Source organism: Dermacentor variabilis, chromosome 4 (genome assembly GCF_050947875.1).
Source record: "Dermacentor variabilis isolate Ectoservices chromosome 4, ASM5094787v1, whole genome shotgun sequence".
Taxonomy (NCBI): Eukaryota; Metazoa; Arthropoda; class Arachnida; order Ixodida; family Ixodidae; genus Dermacentor; species Dermacentor variabilis.
The window spans coordinates 13,549,722-13,577,234 of NC_134571.1; the positions used below are offsets into that span (position 1 = coordinate 13,549,722).

General features: G+C 47.9%; 1 protein-coding gene across 1 annotated transcript in view; it reads left to right on the forward strand.

The window, feature by feature from the left end:
- LOC142578681 (uncharacterized) overlaps positions 1-27,119 on the forward strand; it is a 90,470-nt gene extending 63,351 nt beyond the window's left edge. The window contains exon 2 of the mRNA XM_075688153.1: positions 14,922-27,119. Coding sequence (XP_075544268.1) covers positions 14,922-15,822 — 901 coding nt within the window. The 3' untranslated portion in view covers positions 15,823-27,119. The remainder of the gene's footprint in view (positions 1-14,921) is intronic.
- Positions 27,120-27,513: the final 394 nt, after the last annotated feature.

Genomic DNA, 27,513 nt, shown 5'->3' on the forward strand with positions numbered 1-27,513 from the left:
CCTGAAAATAGGGAAAGGAAAACCACGGCTCGGCAAATATTTGCAACGCTTTTAACCATGCCGGGAACGGAAAAAGTTTGGCGCACTTTGCGTTTACCATGCCCCCCCCCCCCTACCCTTTCCACAAAATATAAACATGTCGTAACCTACAGCTACGTCGGGACACTGGGAAGCATATCTGATAGCGGCCATATCACACGCTCTAACACTTGAATAAGAGATTTTTTACAAAGGCTGTGTTTGATCCAACCGTATATAACTTCGCACATAGTTTCCATAGCGTACCACCAATTTTTGCTAAATTTGGTCTGGGTGGATTTTATATAGAATTCTGCCAGGGCAGCGGGCTCAATACTTCCCCGCTCGTCAGACACGCTCATAATAATGTAGAGCGCTGGCATACGTATTTTGTTGCGAAAGCCCCAATTGCCCATCTGTTTTGAATTTCACCTACACATACACCTTACAGTAACCGAACATAATGAAGCTGCCTCCTTCAGTGAGGAAACCAAGTGAAACTAATATATCCTGCATGAAGAAAAAAAAAAGAGGTGAGGTTTCAATAATTATTCGTAACGCTTTCAAATATGCCAGAAAGGTTAAAACTACGCGGCATATTGCACTTAAAATGCCATCTATTCCTTCAAAGTACAAAATATCTGAAACGCAGAGTTCTCTTGGGACATTGGGAAACCTAGTTAATAGCAGCAGCGTGATACTTTCGAACACTTGCTTACATTTCTTTAACGCTGTATTTGATCAACACGCGTTTACCATCGCACATAAACTTGGCGTATTGTTCTCGTTATGTTCGCGAAATTTGAGCTCAGTTGTAGTTGTAGTTATGCCAGCGCAGCAGTAATACAGACTAATAACGGTATGGACCACTTGCATACATGTTCTACTGGAAAATGCGTATTTAGCCTACCCATTCCGAACATTGCCTACATATTTGCCATACCATGCCCCTAATTTTCCCCGGATATAAACAAGATGCCTTGTTTATCTTCCAAAGGACACCGGAGGAATAAACTACGAATCTCGTATGATGCCCGAAAACACATGGAGAAACGGGAGGTTTAGTAGGCTAGACTGCAGCACTTGCATTTAAAGCAAGAAAGTGAAAGTTTCGCGAAGCATTGCGTTTAAAGTTCTCTGTAATGTCACGGAATTTCAACCGTCTCTCATGGTGTTGTTTTAGGAGTGTGGGAAACATTTCTATTAGCGGCAGTATGACACCCTGAAATGCTTCAATGAGCAACTTTCTACAAAAGCTGTGATGAATCTACACAGAATAAACAATAAACATATATTGCTCGTCAGTCAGAACATTGATTCGTACTCCGAATAAATATAAACAATGTGCCTCGCATACAGATATATATTACCGAGGATACCGAGGCAAAACAACTAAATGCCGTGTATAACGCATCAAGATTGGGAGAAAGTAACTTTTCAGTCAAATTTTTCAAAGCACATAAGCAACCTACACTGTGCAAATTTTCGGTACACGTCACTAAAAAGTGGCCCTCAATTTTTCAAAATACGAAACTGCTGCTTGGCTCCTGGCGGGAAACAAGCAATAGTCTTTCACTTATTTGGAAACAGCCTGAAAACGAAATCGTCAAAGTCAGAAGTGACACGTGCCTTTAGAAAAAATTCTAGTCGGTGTTCTATTGGTATTGAAGTGGCTCTTCACGTTCGACCAAGGTCATTTTCACGAGCATATCTACGATAAGTCATTATTACAAATAAAACTGGACAGTTACACCTGCAAGAGGCTTCATTTGATTTTTGATGGCGATCAGATACTGAGACTGCAACGCTATGTAGGCTATCTCTGGACAGATATTAAATAGTTCCAGCAATTGATAATCCAACGATTTCATGCCGTAAGGATTTCATGGCATAAGGCGCACCAGTCGTTGGGCACGGCTAATTATAATAGTTTATGCTGACCTCCCGCTCGCCCGCAGGTTAAATGTAGGACGCTGATTGTGTTTTCGAATACGGATATAGTGGTCCCAAAAAACTGGGTGTGATGCAAGTTGCGCAAGCTCACATTTGTTAGGCGAATCCGTATGGCGAATCTCGCGCGTCGGCCGGTACAGGGCGTCCAGAGAACGCACAAAAGGCAATCAAGCAGGGGATGCGTAGCAAAGAAAAGCATTGCTTATGTGGTCACTCTATTAAGAAAGGCAGTTTAGCTTCAGTTGTAGTTCTGTTGGACTTTTCAGCGTGCAGCCGAAAGTGCCCGCTTTCAAAAGTGGGGGAGGGGGCAAATGACATACGTTGTTCCCCCCCCCCCCGGTACATACGCCTATGATCCCCCATCCTCTACTGGCTCCTGCCAAGCTGTGCCCACCGTGGCAATAGCAGCTCGTTGATTGTGACACCACATTTGTTTAAATGACAAAGAATGCTCCTCAGGTACCACATTCAAATGCCTTTTCTAGAACTTCAGTTACTCGTGCCAGGAATCGCACGCAGATACCTGAAAGTCGTATGCCGGCATTTTGTGCGCAGCCGTCAGCCCATGGTTTTCGGAATCTGAAGTCCTGCACCCGGAAACAAGCATATTCACTGCCGAGGCTTATGCTGTACTGTCTACTATAAAACATATGAAGAAAACAAAGCTACGAAAGGCCATTGTGTTCAGACTCTCTAAGTGTAGTAAAATCTCTAATGTCACTCCAGAAACTAAAAAAATCATGTGCTCAATGCACTTCTGTGCACAGCATATGCATCTAATCAGCACGCCATATTATCTTGGGTACCCGGGCACGGAGACATCGAAGGCAACGTGTTTCTAGATGAAATTGCCACATCCACTGCAACGAAAGCTGAAAACTCTCCCATAGTTGTCCCTGCCACATACATAAAGCCATTTTAGCGCAAGAAACTTAGAAGTGTATGGACATAGAAATCTCTAATAAACTTCATTTAATCAAGCCACATTTCCAAAATTTGCTACCAATAACAAAAATACGGTGATTTGAGGTCACACTCTGCCGCCCTTGGATAGGCCATACGTATGGCGCACGCTGTCATCTGTTGATCGGTAGTGAACCTCCTGTCTGCAGATAATGTGGTGACACACTGGCCGCCCTGCACGACTTCTTGGAGTGTCAGAAAGCGGAAGCTGCAAGGAAAAAAAAAACACTTCCCTCTAGCCTACCGACAGCATATTCAATTTCGTCCTGCAACGTTCCTTGGTACTGACTCGTTTTATTGCGATAGCAATTACATGAACACTCCAGCCGCATTTTCGCCGTCGTCGTCGGCGTCACCGTGATTTTCCCCATAAAGTCCAAGCACGATAACATCGTCGCCACGCGCCATATGCTGCAGGTGCGAGTGCAAGCATGCGAGGGTGAGCCGACGATGGCGGCTCAATATCGCGCGCGCAAGGAATGAAAGCGGGGAGGAAGCGCGCCGTCTTCGGTCGCATGTAAGGCACCAGGGGCCGGCTCCGGCGGCGGCTGTGTATGGCACGGCCGCGCGGGCCCTAGCTTGAAAGCGATCTGCGATGGTGACAGAGTGCGCCGAGTGCTGATAGTTTCGTGTGCGCGCGTTCTCACCGCTTAGTAAGCGTTGAAGCGAAAGGCAGCATGAAGCACGGCGGCAGCTCGCTGTTGCTGCCGCGCTTGCTCAGCCAGCGTTTAGACAGCGGGTGTGCGCGGTCATCGAGTGACATGTGTTCATGTTTGCTTGTGTGCGTGTGAGATGGTGCTTGTTGATTTAGTTCATCATCATCATCATCATCATCATCATCATCATCATCATCAGCCTGGTTACGCCCACTGCAGGGCAAAGGCCTCTCCCATACTTCTCCAATAACCCCGGTCATGTACTAATTGTGGCCATGCCATGCCTGCAAACTTCTTAATCTCATCCGCCCACCTAACTTTCTGCCGCCCCCTGCTACGCTTCCCTTCCCTTGGGATAGTAAGGGAATATTTACAAGTTTATACGGCCGCTAAAACTACTATCTTTTCTTCGTATAGCTGCCTACTAATTTGCTCTCGCAATCGATACTTCACCCTTTCGGTCAAACTGCGACATTTCTGACAAAAAATGTTTCTAACTTTCTACAGGAGATTAGTTCATTGCAAATTATAGGTCCATGAGTTTCGTAGCACGGCATCTCGCCAGAGGCTGCTGCTGCGATAGAGCAGGTGCCTCCTGGCCCTTGCACTTAAGGGCCTCGTCGAGGCAGTGGTGCTACTGCGATTTATACGTTTTAGTATGTCAGTCATTCATAGCATTACATTTAGATTCTTAGCACATCTCACAAGTTGTTGTCGTTATTTTAATAGTATATAACTACTGTTTTAGGCCCCTATATAGCGGCGTTACGTGGTTATTATCAGCCACTTTACCAGTTGTCATTACTGCGTCATCTCCTACATTATACAACATTGCTTGGCGCTCTTTGTCCATGATTGGGCATTGTGCCCCAAAACCCCACATATCATCAGCCATGGTCCCCGCGCAGGAGTCCGACGCTCTGCCTATTAGGCCACAAACGCATGCGTGTCACGAGAGATTGAGTACTTTGTGGCTCGCCTTCCCTTTTGAGACGGGCACGTGGCACATAAACAATTCAGTTATGAAATCAAGAGTGCGTCAGTGTTCATCCACCCTTCCTTCCTTTGTTGCAGCCAGCGCCTTGAGTCGCTAGATGACATTACACAGCATTCGTGCTCGGCCCAGGCCGTAACAGAACAGAGTGTAATGTTTCTTCGCCGGAGTACAACAAATCAGTCCTCACGCCATCGTCATCGCCGTCGCTCTGCTGTAGTCGTCGGCCGCACGACTGCTGCTCACCGACATCCAGGGTCACCGACCTGCAGCCATGGTCTCGTGGTTGAGTGTTCGCCTTGACTGCAGGAGGACGTAGGTTCGAATCCACGCCTCTGCCGGTTACTCACCGGTTACCTAAATGCGCACAGGCGTCGCCCGGCCCGACGCTCGGCTTTCTTTATGGGTGCACGGTGCATGCTGGTGGACGCGCCACGCAAATTCGTGTGGACGCTGTGAGCACAGCGACAGCGTGAACCTTCCCGTCGGCTTCCAGTAAATTGCCAGAGCAAGGTCGTCGTTATGGTACAGTCACTGTTAGCACGCTTTTTACTAAGGCGCAGACACCACCACCTTGAAGCGCCTCACGAGTCCCTGCTTCCAGTGCTTGCATGTCTTAAGTATCATGGCTCTTCCGAAACGGATATCTTTTGACTTCAAGTACAAGTAGTACTTCTAGTCAACAGGCCTCTGCGACTATTGATACAAGTCTTGCTGCGCATCTGCACGTGTGCGCGCAACTAGTGCTCTTTCTCTCCTCCTCTCTCGCTCTTTCCGACCCCCTTTCCCCAGTGCAGCGTAGCAAACCGGACGTATACGTCTTGTTAACCTCCTTGCCTTTCCTTCTCTCTCTCACACGATATGCTGCACCTTCCAGTAACATTGGCGGGTCCCCAGAGGATGCTAGATAGCCAGCTACTTCTTAAATGATTTGTATAACATTGATTCAGGTATTGCATGGGATCTGCATGACTTCTTTGTTTTTCTGTCTACTTCTTTTGTGAGCTGGTTAGTCAAACCGACGTCTGCTCGTAAACGTTTATGCATATTCGCCTTTGTCTCTCACTTCGCAATGAGTAACGGTTTGTAGCCGTGCGTTTCTTAGTGTGTGCGCTGTTTTCTCGCCAATTTGCGTTGTTCGAATCATCGTGTCCGCTTTCTCGTCGGAGGATGATCAGTATGGCCGATCTCCCTGTTTATCCTCTCTCTACCTTATCTCTCTCTCTCACACAAATGCTTCGCGAGACCCTCAACTCTGCAGCTGCCTCGCCTTCAGTATATCATCGGGATGCGGGTGAAATTAATGAAGGCATCTCCCGGCAGTTACATACTTATACGACTGCTGACCTTTGGCTTGGCAAAGTTATGTTCAGCGGCCACGCGGGGGCGTATAGCGCTTGTGCGATTCTCGCAGTAAGCGGATTCTACAAACAGAGCAAAGAAAGCCAGAATGGAGGCCGGCGGTGGCCCAACCTGCCGCGCGGTGAGCGCTGTTCCCTGTGGGGAAAGGAGTGCCGAGGAAAACGGACGGCGGGACGACGCGCGTATGATGCAGCGGCTGATATCGGTGGCGAGAGGGGTGGGCACCTTCACGGCAGTGGTCAAAATGAAAGTGCACGGTGCGCTGCGGGAGAGGAGATGAAAAGTCTTCCGCCACGGTCTAACAAACGCGTCTTCGTCGTCGCGGCGCGCAAATGAACCGTCGCCAGGGGCAACGGGAAAACGAGGAACGCGAGGGCAGAAAGCGAAAAACTTGTGCGAGCGCGCATCTCGACCAGAAGAGAAAAAAATATACCTACAAACGCCGCGCGAGCGGTACGCGCACCAACGCCGCGACAGCAGCGCCTCGCTGCTCTAGATGGCCAGCAGCGGAGTGCAGCGTCTTCTCTTTCCAGTTGCGTTAACTGCTTTTCCCTCTCCTCGTAGCTCTCCCTCTGGCCGTAAGCGCCTCCTTCCCCATTTCCACCTTTAGCTTCCATTCGCTACCCAACTTCTCGCTGCTCGCTCTTTCCATCGGCCGCCGCTTCACTCCCTAAACGCTCCCTCCCTCCCTGCGTCGTGAAATGGGGAAGCGCGCTCTTTCGAGCGACGTCAGCTGGCTGCGCGGCGGCGGACGCTCGCGGCGCTGCTCTCCCAGGCTCGCTCGGCCGGCGAAAAGGCGCACCGCTAGTCACGCTACGGATAGCGGCAACCCGGTGCTGCCGACGCCGCCTCGCGCCAGCGCCGCAGTCCGCGCTTAGCCCCGGCCACGACGACGCCTCCAGCGCACGGGATAGAGTGCGCACCGGAGTTGACGCGGAGGAATTATTTTCCTTTCTGTCTGAGCACGCCGGTGAGTGAGTGAGGTGCTGGGAAGTGTCGGGTCGTGTGCTACGTCGTCGGTGCGCCTTGGGGAGACCGCCCGACCGTCGTCTGGGATCGACAGGTGAGAATGAATATATAAGACAATCAGTTCGCGGCATTCCTCATCCCTTTTCCTTCCATTGAGAACTTACGTACATCCGGGGCAGGGAGAGAGCTCGCACTTAAGCGGCAGGTTGAACGGCACCGCGTAAATTGAACAGTCGTGGTCGCGGCGTCGGGTGTCAGTCTGGCTGGTTCAGTTGAAAAAGGGGTCGTCAAATCGAATTGGAGAGCTCAATTCGATATCGCATTGTCCCACCTGCCATCGGCAGAAAAGGAATGCGCTTGCGGCAGCGGCCACTTTGTTCGCGTGCTCTAGTGTGCCGAATGAAAGAGCGGAAGCGCTGGTTGAAAGTAACCGTGGCGGAGCCAGCGCCCTCCCGCGGCTAGTGCAGGCACTGATTCCGTGGTACGCGTGCGTGCCGACATTCGCGCCCCACCGGCCGGTAGATGTCGAGAGGGAGCGCCACACTGTGCGTGCCCGTGGTTGGCCACTCAGCCGGTGCTGAAAAATAGCAAAGGAACCACGCGAAGCAAGCCCGTACCCGTGGAAAATCGCCATCACTCTGAATACTTTTCTTGGGATGCCACTACATTGTGATCTGATAAGTTAATTAGTGGACTGGGCGGCTCCCCTAATGAGAAGTTAGCTGTGCTCTTGGCATTCGGCTTTAGGTGGCAGCGACACTTGGCAATTTTAACGTCCCACCCACACACAACCTATATGGAGAAAGACGGCTCTCTTTTATACGGGCAAAAATATGGAACACCCTTCCACATCACATAAAATATGCTCGAACGTTTTCTCCTGCAGCGAAACAGTTCTTCATGGACATGCATTCTTCATCTTAAATATACTCTTCCTGTTCTGTGCATCCGATGTTACCATATAATGTGAACATGAAAGATATTCTCTTGAATTGATGCAATTGCTCCTTGTTATGTATTGTTTTCTTTCACATTTGTACTCATATAAATTTCCCTCTCCCGGCTGTTTTATACTGGTATTTTATATATAATCAAGTGTCTGCATTATTATGCTTTACTTTTTTTGGACCCATGACTAGCCTATGGCTACAGGTCGAAACAGTCTGTGACACATTCTTATTGTGTTTTTCAAGGATAAATAAACAATTTCAATATTGAATTTGATTAGAGGTCAACTAAGGATTCTTCGATTAATTTCATTTGATTGACTCACAGCGTTTAACATCCCTACCTAAAACCCAATTGTCTAAGTACATGGGCATTTTTATATTCCGATGGGAGCGGAATGGGAAAACTCCTGAGGAAACATGAGGAGGCCCTTGCTCCTCGGGCTCAACAACTATTACTTTCCCTCAGAAACAGCACTTATTTGAACATATAATTGTATATGGCAATCGGGTGTCCGATGGTTTGTGACAATGTGCGGCCTGCGGCTGGGCGCGTTCGGCGTCCTTGTAGTAACCACACTAGTTACGGAGGAGATGGCAAAATCGCCCAGAAGAAGGCAGCCGGTGCTTCCCTCAGCTGGTCCCTCGCAACACGCGGACTAGTAGAGTAGTTTGCTGGGCCAGTTGGTGCATGGTGAACGTATAATGGTTTCCAGCAAGTGCGGACGCGAGCATAAGTAAGTAGAAACGGACAGGACAACGCTGGACTTACAACTGAAGTTTACAATAAACTTCAGTTGTAGTCCTGCCCGTTTCTACTTGTGCTCGCGTCCGTACTTGCTGGAAACCATTATACGTTCATGCGGACTAGCTTGCCGCTTTCTGTTACTGCCACCAGCAGCTATGTACTAGAAAGATGCGTTTCACATGTGACGTAACGTCATGCTCATTTCGTCGACTTGGAGGCGAACAAGAAGGCCGGGTACGGAAATACAATGTAAAACGGAGTTGAAGATTTGAAGAAAGTTTACGAAGAGCTAACCCCGGTTGCTATCCTAGGACGTGTTTAAAGCATGCGTTGCGAAGTGTTTATTTGTCGCACAATGTTACAGTATGCGTTAAGGGTGGCGCTACCCATACCACCGTGCCTTACGCGAACGCGGAAGCCAAGCGAAACTTGGAGCGCGCCACTTCCTCAAGGAAAAGTCCGGAACCCCGTGCAGCGCCGCAGACGCTGCGGCTGCAGAGGTGCCGCGACGTCTTGGACGGTAGCGTCTCAAAGCGCTCTGTTTCCCCTGTATACCGCCGTGTGACCGTTACCACTGTGTTAGACTTCACTGTCCTCGAAATACGCTGGCGAACGCGGTTAGACAGTGGCAAAAAAAAAAAAAACTCGGTTAGTGCTAAAAGAATACGAAACGCATTACCATGCAGTGCATATTTCCAACTACTTCGCGGCACCCTAAAAATGGCGTAACTAAGCGCCAAAGGTGGAGTGAAGGAAAGCTGGGTGCAGACAAAGCGCGTACAGGAGCTACGAGAGAATCGAAGGGGAACCGAGGTAGTGTTGCGCGAACACCGATTTGAAAGAAGGCAGAGTGGTCGGCCTGGAGCGAACGAGCGTTCCTTATCCTGCTACTCTGCACATCGGGAGGGGCAAAGGGAACGCAAAAGTGTTATGAGGGACGATGGCGATAGAAAAGGCATGCGTAATGATGACAACAAGTTCAAGATTCTGTTGACAAACATTCAGAAATGTTACCCATAAAGCCACCACTGGGTTCCAGATCTTGGCAGCAGTCACCAGTCCAAATTAACCTTCAGATAAAGGCGCAACGAAGAAGCTGGCATGTAATCCTCTGCTGCTCCAGCAGCACAAGCGCCAAGAAAAATCTCCACAAAATATAAACTGCTGCGATAAGCGTCGTCAGTGCGGCGAGAACCTGCGAGGCTCTTTTAGCGGCCAGTGTCTGGAGACCACAGAGAACCACGCGCATTTATACCACCAGATGGCTCAGCATTTTTCTTAACGCGTTAATTCTCATCATATCCATCTCCTTGATTGCCTGTAGTGTCGCCAGCTTTATTGGCTCAATCATACTTGGTGCAGAGGACCGCTACGGCAAGGTGTCGTGGCCGTGGGTCTAGATGGCAGCAAACGCCATTCCGTGTCTGTATCAGCCGGTGGTGACGAATATTCGCCGTGTGCTCTCACTGTCCTTGAATTCCCCGTAGGTGTGTTTACTATCTCCGATGCAGACAAAGGCACATGTGATCGTGACGTCTGCGCCCCGCTATGCAGTTCCTCAGATGTGGCTGGGTGGAGTTTCTTTTGTGAGCGTTGTTTGTCTCGGTGAACAGACTGAGCAGGGGAACATTCGTCTCTTGATATATTTTTCGGAGAATACAAACTTTTCGCAGATTCGGGCAAACCTTCGACGTGATTTCCAGGACAGTTCGGACATTCGAATGAAGACGCGTCACAGCAGGCGCTGCATTATTTCCGCCGCAACGCTGGCAGATTTCTTCGTTGTTGCACACAGCGCTCACGTGGCTTATATTGAGACACCTTCGGCAGTGAAGAGGCTTCGGAAAGAATGGTCGGGCACGGTCTATCGCGTACCCCTTTGTCAGACGCAGCTAATGTCGAAGAAGTAAATAGTAACTTGATGCACCGGGAGTTCCCCAAGCGGCGAATTTCAAGAATGCGCGCACCGATGAACTGATGACTCCTGAGGTCCGCGTACTTGATTTCAAGGCCCACATCGGAAATCACACCAGTCGTCTCCTTCCCGTAAGTAATAAAGGAGCGGACGGAGATTGCGAGCGTGAAGACAAAATTCGTGCAGAACCAGTGAGAAGAAGAGCGAACAAAAATATATACTTGGTGCATTTAACCGCTTGTCCGAACGACTGAAGGCTGCGAAAAGTCCGTGTTCTTGTTTTTGGCAAAATTGTTTTTGCCAAATGTTTCTACACTTCATCGAGCTTACAAAAAAAAAAAATCAACATCCTTAGGTTGGGAATGTCTTGCCACGAAAACCGGCGGTAAAAAGAGTTCTCACTTCCACCAAATGGCTCCGCTATATACTTCCAACTCTTCTCGACCAACTCTGCGGTACTTTCAAAATAACGAACCTTATTTTGGCCGTGGGTGCTGAACAACCTATCTTACCTCGCTAACAAGTTCGCTTCTACCTCAGGAACTTTTTTTTTGCCACATAGTAGTTGCATGCCACGCCGTTCCTTACAGAGTAAGAGTTAGTCAGCTCCGTTTCAGAGCTAATGTGGTGTAGAAGTTAGGAGAAAAAAGAAAAATGTCACGCGTTGCGAAGCATATGTGTACCTCAGGCACTGCTCGTCGTGCAGTACGTGAGGCTGCCGAACTCGTAGATCGTGCGACCTTGCCTCGCAGCGAGCCATTTACTTTCTCCTTCGCTTGTTGCGCCCGGTGCTGTTGTATGGCATATAACCTGCGAGGCGCCTTACATAACGCACGCAACCGTGCTGTCACGGGCTGTAGCGCTTTGATTTACTAAGAAGCGAGACGAACCATCAGCTGGAAATGAAGCTGGTGCGATTGACCGTTAGGGAGCCATTAGAGAGCGAAAGCGGGGTTATTAAAAAACACGCCGGGCGGCTCGCCGAGCGAACGCCTGAAGCCTTCCCCATTTCCCCACTCCTTCCATCCGCTGCGTATGAAGTAGGCGCGTGGCTGGGGCTTCTCCGGCCTTCCTTTCTAAAGACGTTGCTTCCCTTCACCATTTCGTTTTTTTATGCGCCGGCTCTTTGAGGGACTCGCCACTAACTAGCTTCATAGAGGGTACAGTCCGCTGCAAAAGAGTGAGAGCCACCGCTCCTGTCGCTGGAACGTGCTTCCTCAGCGTTTCATCCTCCTCGTCCTTCTTTCTCTTCTTATTAGTAGTAGTTGATAATAAGAATGAAGATAATAATAATAATAATAATAGTGGCCGCAGTAGTAGTTGCTCTAGTAGAAGTTATCACTTCCTTCGCACAAATGGCAAATGTACGTATAATAAAATACTACACAGTCAGGACTCCCGGTGATGCCGCGAAGGCAGGGCATCGAGAACGGGCTTCAAAGCAGCTTGCCGGCGGACGCTGGCGGCCGTGTCTGCAGCGTCACAGAGCCGCCGCGTTCCGTCTGCGAGAGCGGCGGAAGGCTTTAGGGCAGGCGGCGTCTGGCCGACAGCGTCGTGGGAGATGTCTTGCTGAACCTGTGGCAACGCGCCGCGGTGGCTGTGGTGTTGCGCTGCTCAGCACGAGGTCGCGGGATCGAATTCTGGCCGCGGCGGCCGCATTTCGATGGGGGCGAAATGCAAAAACACCCGTGTACTTAGATTTACGTGCACGTTAAAGAACCCCAGGTGGTCGAAATTTCCGGAGTCCTCCACTACGGTGTGTCTCATAGTCAGAAAGTGGTTTCGTCAAGTTAAACCCCATAATTTTTTTTAATATGTAGTAAAGCCACTTGGACATCGAAAGGAGAGACTATCGATGTGTCAGTCAAACGAAGCGAAATAAATTTGAAACAAAAACAAAGCAAGAATTAGGGACGGAAGTGATAGAAATGTGCCGGAAGGAAATGGTGAGGAGAATAGGAGGAAACGAGAGGGAAAACGAATGATTTACCGCAGAAAAAGAAAATATCGAGGAACGACCCCGACGACAGTCGTATTCAAAATGCGCAGATATCGTGAAGCTGGCATCCATCGTCGCATGTCATCCGTTTCCTTGATTCATCCGTCTTAGGACGAAGCGCCATCCAGTTTGTAATAAAGGTGCTTCATTCATGATCACGAAATAAATAAGGTTATAAATATATATCAAACAAAGAAAGAACCAGAGAAAGTACAGCAGGCATGCCGCTTCTATACGATGCACTCGAAATGCAAACGCGCTGTCGCCCCGCGTTCTTTATGATCCGGTGTCTGTGTAGGAGTACTCATTGCACGCGTTGCATAGCACTGTATAAACGCTCCATAGACGCCCCCACCCGGGCTTCCATATGACTCGTTCTCCACAGGACAGACCCGTCTTGGACATGCCGCACGTGTACACTGGCAGACGCTGCCTCGCACGTTGTTCGATCGGCGCTGCACGAATGGCGGCTATAGCGGCACGCCACAGCTCGAAGATGATTGCAGTGAGAACTCCTACACGGACACAGGATCAGAAAGAATTCGGGGCAACAAAGCGTTTGCATTTCAAGTGCACCGTATAGTAGCCTTAACTGCGACCTGTTCACGCTGTCTTGGGTGCCGAGTGAACGTTCACTTGGATTATCATGACTGCCGGACCTGGTGTCCCTCGAGCGTCATTTGCCAACAGCGGTATAATTATGGCTTATAGGAACCTCAGGTTTTCAATTGACTTAAGTAGCCCAAACTTTCGGCCCCCCCCCATCGCAAAAAATAAAAAATAGAAGAACTAGACTATAGAAAATCTAAAGGGCAAGTCGTCTTTCTTTAAAGTTCGTAGACTGTCTATAGACATCGATAGACTTTGTGTCGTTGCACTTTCTGTCAATTTATAAACTATCTCCAAACAACCGTTCCGGGAAAATTCTGGGAAATCTGTACTATCCTCCTTGTATCAGAGGAAATATACACGGCTTAATGCCCTTTATCCTACAGCGCTCATATAGCTTATTACCAAAATTACGATGTTACGACAAGGCAAGCTGGTCTTCAAGAAGAGAGAGAGAGAGAAATTTATTTACAGAAAGGCAGAGAGGTCGGCCTGAGCTATAGATTGCTCTGGCCTGCTACTCTACACTGGGGAAAAGGGACGGAGAGAGAAAGGGCTGATGAATGGTGATGATGGTATAAGGAAGAGATGCTTCGAAGAAGGCTCTACAGAAAATCTACAGCCCGCCCAAACTCAAGTGTTGCCTATATTTCATAGCTGTTGGACCCAGATTCGTGCAACCGGAGATGATCCTGGTGCTGTGCTAGCGAGAAATATTAATTTGCAATCAACAGACTCTATATAGAATCTAAAATAAACAAAAAAATTTATAATAGGAAATACATTTTTATAAGGAGGCTACAATATGCTAAGGCGAGTAGCCTTCCTGACTTTCTTTGACTGCGTGGAAACAAGCATTCCCAGTCTCTTCACTTGGGCTCTCATAACCAACATTTCTTACGCTAAAGCGATTAATTTGAGAGCAGATACTGGTCAATTGTAATACAGAACAAATTATTACCGAAGCCAACAAGTCAGTGCCAATAGCACTTAAAAACGAAAACGTTTGTAAATTTGGCCCCTTTTCACCAAATTAATGGCATAATATATCGGGTGTTTTTGACAGAAGATTTAAAAACTGCCTGTGGGTGATATAGCAGAACTCTGATGCTAGAACGGAATTGAATCAATGGAAGAGGCGGACATTGAACAATAAATTGAAATGCATAATTGAACAATGAAGAACACTGTCACTAGTTATGTTTTAACTAATTGCATTCTGACACGTACGTCTTGCAGTTCACGGATTCTAGCTGGTAAGTTCTCAAGCAACACCCACTTGGTAAGAATTCTTAGATGCAACCAGTTTCGCGGCAGGCGCTGTCAAACTGGACGTTAAGCGCACGGTTTTCTACATACTCTTTAGGTCAGGGGACGCAAACCTCACCCGAGCGTTGGGGGACTCCGTTGTGGGCCCTTGGCGCTCTTTTGTGCTCACTTTGGGTTCCTTTGTACGCATGGTGGTTTGCTTTCCCCAACTCTTGAGTGGGGTTTGCGTCCCCTAACATAAAACTCTCTTGAAAAAAAAAATACACCTTTTTATCCATTTCGGGACGAAAATAACTGGAATGCGAATTCGTTTTGTCACACACTTTGGGAATTAATATCTCGGAAGTGGTGTCATAGTTAAATCAAGCCATGCAGGAAGAATAATTCGGGGAGGGTTCGCTAGCTATATAATGCTTAACCTATACTTTTTTCGTTCTTGTGGTTGACTGTAGTGGACTTCGTAAACTTGTGAAACATTCCAACATCGCAAAATACAAACGTGGTTACTCTTCGCTGCAGGGCGGGCTCCCAGCGGGGCGGACCAATGGTGGAGGCGCCGCTGCCATGCCAGATCCGAGAAATCGTCGCCTGCGACACGCTCCCGCTCCGACAGAGTGTGCTCCGACCCGACCTGGTGCGCGTCGACTACCGCGGAGACGAGCTGCCGACCACCGCACACTTCGGAGCCTACGTCGACGGCCGACTGGTCGGCGTCGTGTCCGCCTTCCACGAGTCGCTCGTCTTTCCCGAAGCACAGCGGATGGCCGCCGAGCCGCATAACTGCGCGCCGCCATGTGCTGGCGTTGCGGCTGACGTCCCGACCGATGGCTTGTCAACGACAGCTGCAGATTTGGACGTCGAACCTGCCGGAAAGTTAGGCGACCAGCAGCCGGGAAGCGAATCGAACGAGCTGATATGCGACCAGATTTCAGCGCTTTCTGTGATTGCGCCCGACGAACGGCACGAAGAGACGGCTCCAGCGGTGGCTGATCCGACAGCAGACACGCCACCTGCCACCGTTCACGACATGAACGGGGCCTGCCGCGAGGAATACGGTCCGAGCGTCGCGCCGACCGGCTCGAAGACGGGAACCGACGCGTCTGCGAAGGTATCGGCGGAGCGCCCCGGGCGCCCCCCGCTGCCAAGCGTCGAGAGGGCCATCCAGCTGGCCTCGGAAGCCAGCTCGTGGCGCATCCGGGGTCTAGCCGTCGATCTCCCGCTGAGGGGCCGCGGAGTTGGCTCTCGGCTCATCTCGACGTGCATCCAGCACGCCACCGACAAGCGGGCCGCCTGCGTGTGGTGCGTGGCCCGCTGCTCGGCCGAGCCCGTCTACGAGAAGATGGGCTTCCAGAGGGCCGGTCAGGTCTTTCGTCTGGAAGGCATCGGACAAGTGTGCTACATGATTCGGGCCTTGCTCTAGCTCTGTCCAGGATGCTATGTGGGGGTGGTGGACGGACATATGCGCATGTGCAGAACTAGAGTGCGCCTCGAGAATGCGCTTGTCTTACGGTTAAAGCTTTAGCTTTCGGGCATTCGACTAACCACAGACGGAGCCTAGTACTGTTGGCGTGTGTCCGAATTTCTTGATTGGAGACGGCCACCCGCGTTCGTTGCTTCCGCCGCCATGCATCGCCATGTGCGTGGGCGAACCACGAAGGGGTGACGACGGCCGGTGTGATGCAGTTGTGGCTCTCAAGCGCTGCTATCCCCAAAAGTGAGCACAGAGAAAGACTGCCCGGCGATCGCACCTTTTGGAGTGAAGAATGGTTTTGTACACGGGATTGGGGGCTCTGGCTGTGGCTATGGCGGTTAACTAAAGTCACGGCTTGATTGTAACCGCTTCAAAGGTGCCTTGCAGGACATGTCTACATTGGCTACTCGGGCGGCAAACGGTTACATGTCTTGCTGTTTGCGTCAGTTTCTGCGCGTGCCTAAGGTGCGTCGGCGACTGCATGTAGCGTCGATCACACGGCAACTATGCGCTGCTCCGATAAGTGCCACGTCAGTCGTAAACACTTGTTGCTTTCCTTTCACGAGAGAGTGACGGTGGCAGCGCAGAAGGGATGCCGCGTTCTGCTTCACGAAACTTGTCGTGCACTGTTTATATATGTACGTCCAGTTGCGGTGGTTGTCGATAAGCCTTGTCCGATTATGACGGCGATGACAGCTCCCAGTGTACTTACGCGCCTAGCCTTTCTAACTTTTTCGAGCTGTACTTTCGCAATAGGCGACAATCCGAGTGGTATACAGCTCGCAATACCTTTCAATTCGCATAATGTTTTTTAACAAAGGCTCTAGCCCTCTTCCTTTTTCCCCCTCGGGACAGAAGGCGTGTTGGTCAACTGGGCGATCGCTCGACAGAGAGACGTCAGCATTGTGAAGGCTGTCCCGGTGCTAACACTGCATTAAGATCGTCACTGTCGCCATGACCCTTTACTCTCCCCTACTTGATGAAAACCTTTGCTAATCTTCATTCCCAAGTGCCGTACTACATCGCGGGCGTCGGTAGTAGAATCGCGAGAAAGTTTACCACTGCTCTTTTATCACCTCCCTTTTTTCACTCTTTCTATACTTAATATACACAATCAATACGCTTTTAGTGATATATAGTTGTGGGCGTTCTAAGGCCTTTTTCGCTTCTGGATGCTTAATACTGGTTCTTTTTTCATAGTATGTAATTCGTACTCTATACCGTCCCCCTACTGTTATTTCGTTACCATCTGTAATGTTCAAATCTTTGGAGGACGAAAGCGATCTTTGTACACGTACCAGTGGGCAGCACTCGACCTAACTTTGCCTTACATATGCGTAGTCCTTAGGGAGACCACCAGACGTGTCCCCCAAATCGGGGATGCCAGTATAGAGAAGACATTCGTGAGCTTTTCAATGATCCTCCTGTCCGATGCATTCGCGCTTCCAATGGTGCCAGCTCTCAAATCATATAAGCCGATCGCGCACAATGTTCTTATCGCACGACAGCCACGGGCTACTACAGATTTCAGTAGCTCTTGCAGACAGAAACGTCATGCAAAACAGCGAATATCGCAGATTGACTTTTTAAAATTCTTCACCACTGAAGGCTTGCCCCAACCGGTTCTTCTGAGCCTAGAATTTTTCGTCTTGTGCCGCGAACCATTTAGCCTAGTTCGAAGATTTCTGTGGCCATTCGGCAGTTCGTGCTTTTATGAGACATCATATAGCATTAACAAGTTGCAGTGGCAAGAACTTGAACACACGTTTTGCCAACAAGAGAAATGTAGGGTGAAACGTACGTGGTTTCCTAGACGATCGGTGTGTGCCATTGTAGTGAAGAGAAAGTGCAGGTATATCGAGTAAAGAATTGCTTATGAATACAGATATAAATGCTGCTTCCGCCTAAGCTGTTGGCTCGTTAGTGCAAAGAAAGAGGCAGCTGTTGACTCGTTTCGTACGATATCGACGTTTTTGCGAACAATATTTGCCAGTTTCGTCCGGAATTAACCGCATGTCCCTCATGTGCAATATGCTAACACCTGACCGCTTCTAATTATCGTCAGGATGCGTATTATTTCCTTGCACACCAATGCTGATGCAAGATTCTAGATTTCAGGAAAGTGCGTCAAGCTGCAGATGACACCCCGTCCCATAGGCTTTGACTGTTTCCCCGACTGTGACCTTTGGCAGTTCACCACGGCCACTGTGGAGTTTCTTTCCGCTAATGCATATTTTGTGGCAGACTAACGGATTCCATGCACTAATTTGTTATGTTATTTGTACTGCGCGCTTCGTATGCAGCAATAAAACCAAGCATGGTGGCTCTAATTATATTTTGATTTAGCGGTAGAACCTGTAGAACGTCTATTCGGATATCCAGATACATTTTTGGCTTCTCAATGCGACCAGTTAAAGCTTCTTTTGCTTACGAACGGCGGTGCGACTTCGGTGAAAGAGGCTGCGAGCACAGATTATGTGGACATTATATTTAATGAATCAAAATGCCCGGCAACCTGCGGCAATGATTCCCATAACTTTGCAGCAGCATACTGAGCCATGCACTTTTACCGACGTTTCCTGGTGAGCGCTTCGCCTTTTTAGCGGCAGATGGCGCCACCGCGCTTTAAGTCATGAAATCGTAGTTGTTCAAAGCCTAACAGTAGACAATGACGTAAGGCACGTACTTGGGAAGAATAACTGCTAAGCTGATGACACCGCACAACACTTACCGAAGAATTTCCAAATGTTGCATTGACGTTTGACGTTATGACGTCAATAGGAGTAGGAACAACAGTTTCGTCTACTCGTAATCCAAAAGCGGCCGGTCATACAGTCGCGAGCTACCGTTTCAGCTCACTGTAGCGAGGGCAGAGAAAGTGCTTCACGGCTTCCTCGCGGCCGCACTCGTATAGCAGCTAACATTGTCGGCCATTTTAATGAGACGAGGGAAAGTTTTCGTGCAATAAGTTCCAGAGCCTTAGTGAACAAAAAAATAAGGTCGCTTTGATATAACCAAAGACAGCCTGCATGTCCTTAGCCTTCTCCCTCCTCCAGGATGTTCCCTTGCTGTTAACTTACCCTCAATAGCTTCATTTCTCTCTCTCCTCTCAATCTTTGCTTTAGTGCAAAAGTGGAGTTCAATCAAGCCAGCGCGTCGGGCCGGCTAAGCACTCGCACCTTTTTATTATCGATGCCTTCGACATGCTCGCTCCTCTGTTTTCGTTGTAAACAGCGCGCTACGAAGCAGAATTCCGGAACGCGAAAACGTCATCGACAGCAGCAGTGCTGGTGTCGCCATCTTGTGGTGCTTTCTTCAACCACAACGCCTCAGAAACGCTTTTCCATGGATTCATTGTTCCCGCTGAAAAGAGAGAGAGACAGGAAAAAAATATACTACGTGCTAATGATTGTTGCGGCCTATGTCTTTGCACTAGTAGACAGACAGAACATGGTCGTCGCAAGACTGATTATGCGCGCTCTGGTTGACTTAAGCGTAATACAAACGGCCCAGTGAACTCTAACTGGGGGGCGCATCTGCCTCAGATATTTCGGTATCCCGTAAACTGTGATACCAGAAACGACCATGAAAGACTGGTGGTAACGTTTACAGGCAGGCACTCTTAAGAAAGTCTAAAAGGAAGTCGGACAACACAAGCACTGATGTCTCCTTGTAAGATGGGAACGACGCCGGCATGGTGGCCTCGCGTGCGTCACGACCGTGCGCACTCTATTCGAATTCGTTTTGAACTGCACCCGACCTTTCGATGCCCGCAGGAGGCGAATTCCACTGGTCGATCCAGGGCAATTTTTTTTCTCCCTTTCTGCTTCCGGTTGCGCAGAATTCGTTTTCCAATGGTCGATGCGGGAGCCCGTTCGCGTTTTTGTCTGATCGTTACAAATTGGCATCGCTCTTCGACAAGTCGCGTGTTCTTAAGAGATTCCGGGGTTTTACGTGCCAAAACCGCAATATCATTATGAAGCCCGCCATAGTGGGGTCTCGGGATTAATTTTGACCACCTATGTTTCTTTAACGTGTGCCCGGTGCACCGTTGTTTTTGCATTTCGCCCCCCATCAAATGCGACCGCCGCGGCCGGGATGCGATCCCGCAACCTCGGGCTTAGCAGCGCAACACCAAAGTCACTACACCGCCACGGCGAGTAGGTCTTATGTTCTTGCTTCCATTGTCATGGTCAGCAAGTGGAGACGTGGGAATCATGTCTCTTTTGCACTGTTTTAGCGCCTTCTACATAAAAATGTGCTCGCAGCGTCCCCGTTCCCCCCCCCCCCCTTATTCGAATTTATTATTACTGTGCCAGATTTGTTTGTTGCCAAAGAAAGAGCTCACTTTAGCGACAAGATCCCCACCATATTGGCTCTTAAAGCACTCCAGACAACAGCGGTATTGAGTCGACAGTGACCCTGACACTTCAGTAACCAAGCGCGTACTCGTCGTAAGTTTCGGACGCTGCTTCCCGAATCCCCTATCCGAAACAACTTCCGATGTGATCCAAAGCGTGGTGCGCTGTTTTCCGCTGGCAATCTTAACAACTGGCTCGTTGGAAGGTCGTAGCAGCCCCCACCGGGAGAGATCATTGGAATTCGCCCACGTGACGCAGTTTTCTCCTTTTCTGTCTGATGCTGATTCAGGCAAGATGAAATGTATTGTAGAAGTGCTGCATGCTGGGCCAATTCGTTCATACTGAAACTTTAGAAAACCAGCGAATAAACTGAGACTCAAACACGACGGAAAGAAGACACACCACAATGCTGGGTTAGAAACTGACGTACATTTGATAAAAAAACGCTTCAACCCTCGAACATCAAACCGCCGACGCATGCTCAATGCTCTTAGCAAGGTACACAATTCTTTAAATCAGTGAACACACCATTTTGCCTTATCTATTTCTACTTTCTACTTCCTTATCTTTAAAGTTCAGCCTTTTAGAAAAGCTGTCTCTTTATCGGACAGAGAGATAGCAATATCAGGTAACATATCAAGAAAGTCGATGGACGACTGGTGTACAATTGGTGTTTTCCGCTCCTTGTAAGCTGTCGGAACTGTGCACGCGCAATGAAAATGCTGGAAAGAAGAAAGGAGCGTGCAGAACCAAGCATGTGAACAAATACGTTAAGTGCGCGACGCATGTTATCTACAAAAGTGTAGTAAGGTCTATATTGTCCAAACAGGCCGACGCGTCAGTAACTGGGTTTGCGAGCATTGTGCGTTGACCAACTGTCAGGGAGCTGGTTACGTGGGGTTTACTGCCCTCACTTTCGTCAGTGTGACTTTGCACGACTTTTTCACAAAGTGAAGATTCTTGGCAGGGGCTGGATGAAAACCGAAAGAGAAATACTTGAGGCGTTTTATGCCAGGAAAATGCATCAGTGTTTATTCTGTCTCTCTGAGCGATAGATAGCTTTTCTAAGAGGCTGAGCTTTAAAGATAAGGAATCAGAAACAGATAAGGCAAAATGTCTTAATAAATTTAAAGAATTTTTACCTTGCCAAAAGCACTGCGCATTCGTCGGCAGTTTGATGTTCGAGGGTTGATTCGTTTTTTCAAATATATGTCATGTGCTATTCTAGCGTTGTGATGTATCTTCTTTCCGTCGTGTTTGCGTCTCAATTTTTTCGCTAGTTTTCTCAAGTTTCAAAATTGAATGGTTTGCCAGCTGCGACTTCATGACTGATGGTCCTGCAAGCTTAGGCTTGGAAAGTTACTGTGCATAACTCCCTCTCATGACTGTCCAATCTATTCACCGTTCAATACCGAATAAAAACACCGAGTATCACACCTCATTCGATCCTTGCGTACAGTGCAAGGCGTTGCCATAGAAACAACAATTTGACGAATATGTGTAGGCCACGTACAGACGAAAACTAAATAGCTAGCTTATGTGCGAAACACTCGAATGTCTCCAGACCGCACATTTCCTCCACACTACAACCGCTGCTGACCAAATGCGCCTTCGTGACCAAGTTAGCGTCTTCCTTCCACATTTGTCAGTAACTCCCGGAGCCCTCAAGGAACGCCCGTTGCACAGAAAGCAGCACTTCGGGGAGCCGTATACCAGCTCTTTTAACTCTAGCCCTTTTTACTACGCTCTCCTCATAGAAATCTGATAGACTTTCGAGATTTATTTTCCCTCTGCCCTCCAAGCTACATCTATAAGCTCGTACCACTATGCTGTCAGCTATAGATATTTTGTTTGTTTTGGTCTCACGCTGTGGCTCGGAGCAAATCGCTCGTGCTCCATTTCGCTGTACCGTTAATGAGCATATCTTTTTCGTAGTTTCGTCAGGATGATCCTGAGAAAATTATTTAAAGACTGCACTGGTTCTGATGTTCTCCTCTCACATTTTAATATCTCTGCCAAACAAATTTTGTCTTGCACTTCGTTCTCTTAGAGGCAAATGTGCGTGAAGTGTTCGGCGTGCCAGTCTTTATTATGTATACGATATATGCAGAGTAAATCTTCATGCCCGCATACTACCGCGTTCGTTTTGATCCAGTTTCAATCAACTAAGGCACAATTATATCGAGCGAGCATTGTTACTCGTTTCGATCTGCGGTATTTTTCTTGCTTTTTGGAATCAAATGTTGCGTAATATATCACTGTAATCTCCCCATGTATTCAATCCTCTTTGCGTGACATGCGTCATAGACGATGTGCATACTATATACATCACACTAAAAGCCATGATGAATGAAAAGACGTGGACACGTTTACGCGTTCTTCAACTTACAACCGCCTAGGGTGGATTTTGCGCCCGCGCTGTCTGCACAATCGTAGCGCAGTCCGAAAGGAAGATGTCCAACTCGCGAAAACTAGATCAGGGTCAGTCAAGCGAAAGCGCTACATACGCCTACAATTACGAAGCGCATGTTATAAACTTCACGCTTTCTAACTTCCCTATTGCCTTTGAGCTGCTTTTTAGAATTAAGAAAGTGCCCATCAATTGCTGGTACTTTTTCTGAGGAAGAAGGGAAATCTTGACAGACGGTCAGTTGTTGTCTGTTGTTATTCAACAGACACACGATGTGCCTCACTGGTGACACGTTTTACGAAATACCAAATGATACCGTCAAAGGGCTGTTCACACTGCAGTGGAAAATCACGCCCTGCTTTACATTTATGATGTATGGTTTCTACTGCGTATTCTTGAGTACATCATTCAGCGTGAATATTTGTTATGTAGTGGCAGTTAGTTTAGCAGTGATGGTGAAAAATGAAACTTGATCAAAACTGCGGACGTTGTAAGCACCTTCTACGCAACAGAAATGATTGGCATAATTCAAGCTGCGCTGTTTGTTGCTGTGGCAACAGCATGGAACTCAGCTGTGGACGTGCTCGTGTATCGTATAACGAACTCGAATGTGTTAACGACTTCTGCGAGCGTTGTCCGCGGGCTACAATTTTCGACTGCCTGTGCGCGTTCCGTTGTTCTCTATGGCCTCGTCGCCGGACTTTGAGCTTGCAGTTCAGAAATGGAGATTGCAGTGAAATTAATGTTAACGAACAGGGGAAAGGAGAAATACCTCTGAATATCTAAGATTCGCTCCATCGTATTTTTCCTCCGAGAGCACGGAAATACTCTTTCACCGGCTCTCGCATTCAGAATCAAAGTCCGTAAGAAAGAGGCCGGAGAACTAAGCTACACTTTATCGTAACTGCAAGTGTGATACCGTTTGCCAAAAGTGCTGGAGCAGAAGTATGAGTCGCCACTAGCTAGTTGGCGCCATTGCAAAAGAATGCAGGCCACGGCTGTAGATATTAACAACAGTTTTATTTTTCATTACACATGTACTCTGTGCACAAAATGTTTGTCAATAATGGCCTACCGAGCAAGGCTCTACGGCGCGACTTTTCTCTACCGGACGCGTATTTCTAACCTTCTTTCGTCGCACAGTTTGCGATGCGATGGGACAAGGAAGAAATGGGGAAACCGTCCCGAATGATGAAACATCACACGGATCATGCGAGCTTCGTATGACTTCATGGGTGGCCACTGAACGCTTCCCACGCCGAAGGTAGTGTGTTCACACTTGCTATACTTCGCTAGTCGTGAGCGAAGAGATCGCGGATGAACGTTAAATATTGAGGGCTGATGCCCACTGCGCGCGCCCGTTCCCCTAGATTTCGGAAGCCGTTCCTCCGGTATAAAAGGCCCAGTCTTTGCTCCATGCGCGTCTTTTTTGGACTTACTGTATTTGTAGAGCCAACTTCTAACTGCCTCTATGCGTCCGTTCTATTTTATCGCGCGACTCAATACTTGGCCACGATGTTCTCAACCACTAGAAACGGCTGTTACGTTAAATATAGCAAGTGCCAATCGTAGAAACTAGGTCCTGTACTTTGGCAAGGAAGATAAAAATGAAGCCGTGCTCAATACTCGCAGCGATATGCGCGATACCTATAATCGGTGACAAGCTAAGGATACTGTCGCTAATACACTGCTATATCCAACTCAGAAAGTTTGTACAGATGCACGAGCCAGTTACGCTCGCTTACCTATCTGCTTCCCACGGGAACTATGTTTTTGAGCGCGTATTCCCTGAGGAAAAATTAAGAGCAGTTCTGTGGGTGGAATTCTTACAGAATTTGTACAAAATTCTTAGGTTGTCACCGATCATGGAAAGCTCAGCGTAGGCCACACTATATACTTTCGGTCCAGAAGGAGCAAACTCACCGTTGACGTCAGCACAAGCGGTCGGCCGGATAATGTCGAACGAATAAACTGAGAAATTTCAAACGGGCGGGTATATTATGCCTGGAGCGGCGAGAAGATTGTCTCGGTAACGCGTGGTGTTGAGGTATAAGATGCTGTAGATCTCGACAACCACTAAACGTCGCATGCTTGCATTTCGCCTCGCCATAAACACAGCTGCGCACTCTTCTCCGCTATATGCGCGCGTCAGGACCTTTATTGCGGTCAATTTCCATCACGTGACATTAATAGGCCCTCCCGCACCTCCTGGTACCATAAGGTTTCCTACAATACTTACTATAGGGATCTGTGGCGCTACTGTCTACGGGAATTGCAAGTTCAGGCAGCATGGGAATTACGAGAAGTACACGGGTTTGCATAAGCTTCCTCCTCCTAGCTTTTCAACGGCTGCGTGACATTGAAAACCCATCATTTGGAACATAGTATGCTGCGTTATAAGTAATTAAATAAACAATAAAATTGTTCGATGGCAGGATTAGGACACAGGATCTCTAACACAAAAGCTCGATATTGATACCATTACGCCACAAACACAAGCGCAATCGCTCTAATTGCTAGTGATTATGCGTGTTCGCCGAGTCTTATGGCCTTCTGAACTTAGAATGGTTCGTGACCATTTGAAAGTTCGGCCAATGAAGGCAGATAACGCATAGTAAACAAAGCCGCAAGAACGCTTGAAGCCACAAGCACGAAGATCAGACAAATCCATGTACCAAACAATATTACTATGGTGGCTGCACGATCGTAGCGCCAGAGTTGCTTTTAGCAATTATTACAGGAAACCCTATGCCTGGCACCAGCAGTGAGTAGCTCCTCATACCGCGCTCTGCTTCGTGACCGAAAATAGGATGGCCTACAACGCCTGGTTCCTACACATCTCTCATGTTTTCTGCTCGAAGTTATCGGCCAATGGTGTCAGTGAGTACAAACGTAGACACGCTTCGTACTCTTGCACCGTTGCTTGGCCTGCCAATGCGACGGGGACACGCCCAAATCTTGCTTGTGTCCCAACCCTGTCGATGGGTTCAATGACCACAACGCTAAATTTACAGAAAAAAAACATTTTTTTGCTCACTTGTGATAACTCATTTATTTCGTACGCGCGTATACGCTCTGCGTGAATTACTTACACAGGCTCTTTATGTTGTTTTTTTTTTTCGTCTCTTTCGTGTTGCTTCTTTTCGGTTTTCGCTAATTGCTCTAGGCAATCTCTGCTGTATTATTATCTGGCTGAATAATAAAAGGGACAGCGATGATTGAAATATCTGTGGATGAACATAGTTTAAATATCTCTTTCTTTCTCACTTTTGTCGCGTAAAACTAAGGCGCACTTTGCGACGAAGATGTTTACAAAGAAATTCCACAGGCAAAACCGCCAGCATATCGTGTTTCCCGTTTTCATACTGCATTCCTGAGTGTTCATTCGATGAATCAGCTCTGTTTCCAGTTAAGCCTTCGTGTCAAGCTGAAATAGCGTTTGACTGATGTTCTTATTTGATCTTGTACTCTTTTTCATTTGCCATCTAGGAGTGTACCGTTGCGGTAACGTCAGAGATTTAAGTTTCTAACATTTGCAGCTCTAAAGAAATGACTAAATCAGTCGGTACGCTAAACTGTTTATTTAGACATGTAAGCAAACAAACAAACGTATATTTAGCGTTCGCTTTAAAGGGTGGTTTGCTTAGGGGAAAAAGGTGTGCAATGTCTGCGATGTCATCACATGCGGCTTAGGGCGGGAAAAGGCGTTTGTGTGATGATTATTCTCCTGTTTTCTACCTGAGTGCTTCTTCACTTTCATTCCCCTCGTATTATGTCTTAGCGCTCACCCGTTCATTTGAGGCCATATTTGGAACCCTTCGGGAACCCTTTAATTTTGCAAGCCGAACTTTCCCCCAATAACTTCTCATCGCGTGCGTGCTTGTGTACTTAATTCTTGGGATGTTTTTCTTTTCTTGGGCCGATCAGCAGCCGTCAGTTAGCACCACAAATGACGCCTGCAGTGGTCTTTTGAATCGTATTTTGTGCCTGCAACTTTTTACCTGCACAGGGATCGCCAGTGCGAAAATAAACACTTAGTCGATATTCCGACTGCAGCAGTACCGGAGGGGTATCAGCTGGAATGTGATTTGTTGACGATTTCAAAAACAGTTCATGTGTTCAAGAAAATGGCACGTGATACGTGTTTCATTTCAGAGGCCGGTGCAAGGATTGTGCCACAGTAAAGGGGGCACTGCGGGATCGAACTAAGCATGCTTTAAGATCTGTAGTACTGACTAAGCAAACGCTAGCCACGACCTTTTAACATACGTTAATAAAGTTCTTGCGTGTCAAGAGTCTTTCTTCGCTAAATCAGAGGAAATTTTGGGACTTGCGAAAATAAAGGGTTCTGCGGCGACTGAGTTGACTTTCTCTTAAGCCCTGGGCTCACTCACATTGTTCTGCAATTAAAACTGAACCAACTGTACAACAAACGATATTAATAAAGATTATCTGTGCGCATTGTTATGGGCTTCCGTTCCTAATCTGCCTCTCTCTCTTTTCTATAGTGTCACAACCTCTTCACCCCCATGACTTGCGGACAAATGTATTTACAGCGGCTGGGCATCCGAATAGAGTGCGCTCAAGCTATTTATCTTGGCCGTTACGCTCCAAAAGCACTGCGTGGATTTTTTGCCCATACAGTGTGATATTTTTAATCCGAATAGCACTCTTTGCCTACTATTTGGCTACTTCAGCCATTTTGAGCCTATCTATCTATCTATCTATCTATCTATCTATCTATCTATCTATCTATCTATCTATCTATCTATCTATCTATCTGTCTGTCTGTCTGTCTGTCTGTCTGTCTGTCTGTCTGTCTGTCTGTCTGTCTGTCTGTCTGTCTTGTCTTGTCTTGGCTGGCTGCCT